This window comes from Triticum urartu, chromosome 7A (genome assembly GCF_056163025.1).
Source record: "Triticum urartu cultivar PI428250 chromosome 7A, HENAU_Tu73, whole genome shotgun sequence".
Lineage (NCBI taxonomy): Eukaryota > Viridiplantae > Streptophyta > Magnoliopsida > Poales > Poaceae > Triticum > Triticum urartu.
This window is the reverse complement of record NC_141879.1, coordinates 659890701-659897342: the sequence shown is the minus strand read 5'-3', so window position 1 is coordinate 659897342 and position 6642 is coordinate 659890701. Positions and strand designations below refer to the sequence as shown.

The 6642-nt window shown below is 48.5% G+C and overlaps 1 protein-coding gene across 1 annotated transcript; it reads left to right on the top strand.

Moving 5' to 3' along the window:
- The first annotated feature begins 339 nt into the window (after positions 1-339).
- Positions 340-6345, top strand: LOC125522929 (auxin response factor 17). The gene is made up of 14 exons (XM_048687968.2): positions 340-1214; positions 1857-1975; positions 2129-2227; positions 2319-2375; positions 2460-2615; positions 2726-2810; positions 2968-3058; positions 3173-3337; positions 3418-3540; positions 3678-3753; positions 3942-4089; positions 4200-5341; positions 5658-5848; positions 5941-6345. Exons 1-14 carry the CDS (start codon positions 1154-1156, stop codon positions 6155-6157), a joined length of 2730 nt encoding a protein of 909 aa, XP_048543925.2. The 5' UTR covers positions 340-1153; the 3' UTR covers positions 6158-6345.
- Positions 6346-6642: the final 297 nt, after the last annotated feature.

The window sequence follows — 6642 nt, the reverse complement described above, 5'->3', positions numbered from 1 at the left end:
TAAAAAAAGAGGGAGGAAAATTCATGTAACTGAAAACAGCAAAGCTGCTTTTTTCAAGTAATACAAACACCACCATTAATCTCTGTGCTTCCAGCAACAAAAGCCAGTAGTACACACACCACCATTAATTGAGTAGCAGCACTCCACTCCACCAGGGAGGAGACGTTCACATCACTCACACAGGCGAGCGGGCATATCGTACGCGTACATGCAGAGAACGCTCGCTCACTGCACATGCCACACATATTCCGGGGAGCACGAGCAAAGCAGGAGCGCACGCCTCCTCATCAGCACTGCTATAAAAATACCTGCCCCTGCACAACTGTACAAGTATACTTCCAAGTCGCTTAGTAAAACGGACGAAAGGGCGTACGTACTGTACACGATTTTACAGGGGAGAGGGAGGGGGACTGAGGAAAGCGGCTAGCACCACTCGTGGGGTTAAAACCCCAAGGACAGGTCCAGCGGCGGCAGCGGCCAGAGCCAGAGCAAGCAAGCGGCCAGAGGAGGAGGGAGCGAGCAAGCCGAGCCCAAGAAAGCGAAGCCGGGCCGAGGCAAGCAAGCAGCCAGCTGTGACCGCAGCTCCGAAGCAAGCGAGCAAAGGAGGCGGCGAGCATGCCCCTCTCCGGCGGCGGCGGCGCTCGGATCTGCCGGGGGGCGGCGGCCGGCGCGCGGCGTTAGGCCGTCGGGAGCTCGCGGCCGCGAGATCCGACGGGGCGGCTCCTCGGATCGACTGTCTCCCGGCTCCGGCGGCCGTGACGGCGGCGCCCCCGCGCATTCCGGCGGCCGGGGATCGGGGTTTTCTGCCGTCCTCGGAGGCGGCAACTTGGGCGCAACGCCCGCGGTGATTTCCCGGGGAGGAAGGATCAGGAAGCGTGACTGCGCACGGCAAAAGGGGCTCTCGGCTCCCTTCCATTCCATCCCATTCCGTTCCGTTCCATTCCCTGGCGAGTGAGTTGGCGAGGAGGAGGAGGAGGAGGAGCCGGGAAAGCGACGGGTTTATTAGGGAAGGCGCTGTGATTTGGCCTGAAAAGGAGGAATCTTTCCTCCGCTCTCCCCTTCCTTCCCCCGCCTCCGCCCGCGCACGCTCTTTTATTGCTGCCTCCCCTTCATCAGATCGGTCTCTGATTGCCCTTTTTCATCGCAACAAAAAATGAGGCTCTCGTCGCCGGCGGGCGCCGTCCTCCCGGCCCAGGCGCCGCCGTCGCCGGAAGGTACGGTATTCCTCTGTCTCCTGCCCCGTCCGTGGGCTGCTGCCCTCGCTCTTCATTTATTCGCTGTCCGTGTGATTTGGAGTTTGTGGGACTACCAGTACTACTACTGGGCTCTCGCTTGTGCTTGTGATTTTTTTCCTCGGAGGCTCTCTCCACGGATTGATTATAGCCGTGTGATCAGGCCATCGTACCCCAATGCGTCGAATTCGGGTCCGGGGTAATATTTGGATTTGTTGGGGGTTGCTGCAATCGGTATGAAAAATGCTTCTTGTGTGTTTTGGGGGTACTTTTATGCCTGTGAAATTTCAGTTCAGTACTAATTTCGTTGGAGTGGAATTTCGGTTCTGCAATCTCGCCTATTTCCCATCCAATTTCCTGCTGTGTGTGTTAATTTGTTATTTTAGTTTTACTGAAATATGTGTGTTTGCGTCTGCATAATTGTTGATTTTCCACGAAGATGAAAAATAAATTAATAACCTTAGGCCACTAATTAGAAGTTCATTTCGTTGCATGCCCGCCTTCTTGAATAATCTTCAAGACCAGCATATATGAATTCAGAGCTGTTACAGCCCCTTGAGCCATCATTATCTGTTAAAAATCAACACTGACAAGCCTGCTGCTCATATGATTTTGCCATTACAGTTGCTGAGGAGCACAAGTGCCTGAATTCGGAGCTATGGCACGCTTGCGCCGGCCCGCTCGTCTCCTTGCCCGCGGTCGGCAGCAGGGTGGTGTACTTCCCACAGGGTCACAGCGAGCAGGTTGGTGCAAAATTCCACCTCCAGTGCAAGGAACTTTGCATGATCCTGAATCCTAGCTTTCGGCGTCAGAACAGAAAAAATCTGGCTTAATTATGTTAGAAATCGTTTGCTTTCTTTGTGTCTGTCGATTTACTGGGTGAATTTCTGTCTCAGGTAGCCGCGTCGACGAATAAAGAGATCGAGTCTCAGATCCCCAACTATCCCAATTTGCCTCCACAGCTTATCTGCCAGCTGCACAATGTGACCATGCATGTAAGTGTTGAGTTTTGGAGCACACATTTTTACCAGCCATGTAATATCACTGCTATCTTTGTGTTTGATCATTGGTTTTTATTACCTGCAGGCCGATGCAGAGACGGACGAGGTCTATGCGCAGATGACCTTGCAACCGCTTAACCCGGTAATTCATATTTACCATGTGCCATGTGAAAGTTTTTTTGACTCAGTATCCAAGAGAGTAACTTTAGCTTGCTTCTCTTTTCAGCAAGAGCTGAAGGATCCGTATCTACCTGCTGAATTAGGTACTGCAAACAAACAGCCAACGAATTATTTTTGCAAAACATTAACTGCGAGTGACACAAGCACGCATGGCGGCTTCTCTGTTCCCCGGCGAGCAGCTGAGAAAGTGTTTCCTCCGCTGGTCTGTGCCGCTTCCCTACACTTTCCAGCTTGATTTTTGAATTTTACTTGATTTCATGGAGTGAGCCGAATCATCAACTCTTCTTCTAACTTGCCTGTAACATTTTGTAGGATTTCACTATGCAGCCTCCAGCACAGGAGTTGTTTGCAAAAGATCTTCATGGCAATGAGTGGAAATTCCGTCACATCTTTCGCGGTGAGTGGTTCTCAGTCTCTGATATCTTCTGAAAAATGTGTCAGGGAACAATGTCAAGCATGATTCTTTCTGTTTACTCAATTTTCCCCCGATGAAGGTTTATCTTAAGAAGAGTTAAGAGAATGAAGAAGCTTACTGAAAAGCTCTTATTTTGCAGGTCAGCCAAAGCGGCATCTTCTCACTACAGGCTGGAGTGTCTTTGTAAGTGCAAAGAGACTTGTCGCTGGGGACTCTGTCCTATTTATCTGGTATGTTCATTGTTCCAACACTCAGATGATAACTAGGCATCCCTCTCTCCTCGATGTCTACTCCAGCACACAAATTCTCATCGGTCAAATTTGTGTATCCCCTTGAATTCTCAGGAATGACAACAATCAGCTTCTTCTGGGAATTCGCCGGGCAACTCGGCCACAAACTGTCATGCCATCTTCTGTCCTATCTAGCGATAGCATGCACATTGGTCTTCTTGCTGCAGCTGCTCATGCTGCTTCAACAAATAGCCGGTTTACAATCTTTTATAACCCAAGGTAAAAAAAATTGTATGCATTTGTTTGTTCTGTGTTTTTCCTTCTGAATGCTTTAAGTTTAAACTCTTCTGTTTGTGCAGAGCCAGTCCTTGCGAGTTTGTTATACCACTTGCCAAGTATGTAAAAGCCGTGTATCATACCCGTATATCGGTGGGGATGCGTTTCAGGATGCTTTTTGAGACAGAAGAGTCAAGTGTTAGGAGGTATGCCAAATTTAACTTTGATGTGCTTTTCATCTTTTATTCTAGACAAGCTGCAGCAAGAAACGGTATTAACTATTAGCAGTCTTACCTAAAAATCATTAAACTGTCTAACCATACTGATTATTCTTATTTTTCAGATACATGGGGACAATTACAGGAATTAGTGATCTCGATGATGTTCGTTGGCCAAACTCACATTGGCGCTCTGTAAAGGTATATTTATGGGCTAGCACTTATTATTGCCTCTAGTCAAGTCTGTTCATGAACATCGCCTGTTGTTTACCATGCACCATGCAAAGTTTTTGTTAGACAAGATGAATTCCTATAGATATTGCTTACTTTTTCTTGGTACCAACCTCACAGTTTAGCATGACAGAAAAGTTTGTCTATGAAAAATGCAGGTTGGCTGGGATGAATCAACTGCTGGAGAGAGGCAGCCAAGGGTGTCACTTTGGGAGATTGAACCCCTGACAACTTTCCCGATGTATCCTACTCCTTTTCCTCTTAGACTGAAGCGACCTTGGCCAACAGGCTTGCCTTCTCTGCATGGTATGGTGGACAGCTGGTCTTTAACAAGCATTCGTAAATAGCTATGCTCGAATAATTGTGTAGCATTCTTTCAGCATGGAGTGTTATAAATTATCTTTCTCTTTCTGTAGGTGGTAAGGATGATGACTTGACTTCCTCGCTCATGTGGCTTCGAGATAGTGCAAACCCTGGTTTCCAGTCGCTGAATTTCGGTGGTGCTGGCATGAATCCCTGGATGCAGCCAAGGCTGGATGCGTCGTTACTTGGCCTACAACCTGACATTTACCAAACGATGGCTGCGGCTGCATTCCAGGACCCAACAAAGATGTCACCCACGATGTTGCAGTTCCAGCAGCCACAGAACATGGTTGGTAGGGCTACGCCGCTTCTGCAAAGTCAGATTTTGCAGCAAATGCAACCTCAGTTTCAGCAGCAGTCATACCTTCAAAACATGAATGGCACCACGATCCAAGGCCAGGCTCAGTCTGAGTTCCTTCAACAGCAGCTCCAACGGTGCCAGTCCTTCAATGAGCAGAAGCCACAGCTTCTCCAACAACAAGAATCAAATCAGCAGCAATCGCAGGGTATGCAAGTCCCTCAACATCAGCATATGCAACAACAGAAGAATGTGGCAAACTACCAGTCAGCATATTCTCAACTCTCCCCAGGTCCTCAGTCTTCACCTACAGCACTGCAAACGGCCTTACCGTTTTCGCAGTCTCAGAGCTTTTCGGACACGAATATGAGCTCATTGTCCCCATCCGGCGCCCCCGCCATGCATAATACCTTGGGGCCATTCTCATCAGAAACAGCTTCACACCGGAGTATGTCAAGGCCTACCGCGGTACCTGTCCCTGACTCATGGTCGTCAAAGCGAGTTGCAGTGGAGTCTCTGATTCCTTCTCGTCCTCAGTCCACCACGCACATGGAACAGCTATCCTCAACACCACCTAGCATACCTCAAAGCTCTGCATTAGCGCCACTTCCTGGAAGAGGTTGCTTGGTGGATCAAGATGGGAGCTCTGATCCTCAGAATCATCTTCTGTTCGGCGTTAATATAGACTCACACTCACTTCTGATGCAAGGAGGTCTTCATGACGAGAATGATTCGACGGCAATTCCCTATTCCACTTCCAATTTTCTGAGCCCTTCTCAACATGATTTCTCCTTGGATCAGACACTAAATAGTTCAGGATGCTTGGATGAGTCGGGATATGTGCCATGTTCACACACTCCTGATCAAGTGAATCAACCACCTGCAACCTTTGTGAAGGTGAGTGGCTTTCTCTATATGACGAGCAATCATGTTACTTCTTCCTTGAAACTATCTTGCTTATTTCCCTGAAACTATGTTGCTTCTTTAACAATATATAGCTGCTGTCTGTTTTGCCCATTTCGTGACTATCAATCTATAGAAAGACATGTCTTAAAATTGGTAGACACACATCTGATGCTATTTTTACTCAACTTTTGGAGTATTGACCGCACACTACAACTAGATGCAAGAAAAAGAATACTCTGATGTTTTGGTAAATTGTTCCATCACCGCATTTGATGTGTTATTTTTTCTCCATGTGAACATCAAACAGGTTTACAAATCTGGAACCTACGGAAGGTCGCTTGATATCACCAAGTTTAGCAACTATCATGAACTACGTAGGGAACTGGGGCGCCTATTTGGCCTTGAGGGCCAGTTGGAAGACCCTATGAGATCAGGCTGGCAGCTTGTATTCGTCGACCGGGAGGAGGATGTCCTTCTGGTTGGCGACGACCCTTGGCAGTAAGTTCCTTGACCGCCCTGACGATGATCTGTGTTACTTCATTTTCCATGCTGTTTTTTAACAGTGGTGCCGCATGCTTCCAACTTTGCAGGGAATTCGTGAACAGTGTGTCCTGCATAAAGATCCTGTCCCCGCAGGAGGTGCAGCAGATGGGCAAGCAGGGCCTGGAGCTCCTGAGCTCGGCCCCCGGGAAGAGGCTAGGCGGTGGTGGTGGCGGTAGCAGCTGCGACGACTATGCGAGCAGGCAGGAGTCGAGGAGCCTGAGCACCGGGATCGCGTCGGTCGGCTCGGTCGAGGTCGAGTTCTGAAGAGAGCAAAGGCCCTCGCTTAATGCTGTAGCTTCGCCGCGTATGTTTCTGCAGCCTTTTTTCCTTTCTCTCCTAGTTTTCGAGACCCGGAACTGGAAAGCAAGCACATAGACCATTCGTACTAGCTCTTTAAGTCATGTACTACCGCCTAATAATCATGCCATGTGATGATATCATGTTGAGAAGAAGTAGGAACTGTACCGTGATCCGTAAACCCCCCTTTTGGTAAGCCTGCCAAAACCCTGCTCTGTGGAGTGCTCCTTACTAATCCTGTGAATGTAGGCTCTAGTCATCAATTCTCTTGTCGTTGTTGCAGTTGCCTATCTTGTTCATATTCTGCATTGACACTGCATTTTTGGGTTCCACATGCATCAATGGCAAGACACCAGAATTCAGTTAGCAGGCTCCAGTGAAGTGATCTTCATGGCCTCACTTTCAGATCAGTAGCGCCCTGGAGTTACCACCATTTGCTGTTACTGGCGTTG

Excerpts from the sequence above, each read along its gene's own strand:
- LOC125522929 (XM_048687968.2), top strand. The coding sequence starts at position 1,154 with ATGAGGCTCTCGTCGCCGGCGGGCGCCGTCCTCCCGGCCCAGGCGCCG. Across the intron at positions 1,215-1,856 it reads GGCGCCGCCGTCGCCGGAAG|TTGCTGAGGAGCACAAGTGC; the intron begins GTACGGTATTCC and ends TTGCCATTACAG. Across the intron at positions 2,376-2,459 it reads CCTTGCAACCGCTTAACCCG|CAAGAGCTGAAGGATCCGTA; the intron begins GTAATTCATATT and ends TTCTCTTTTCAG.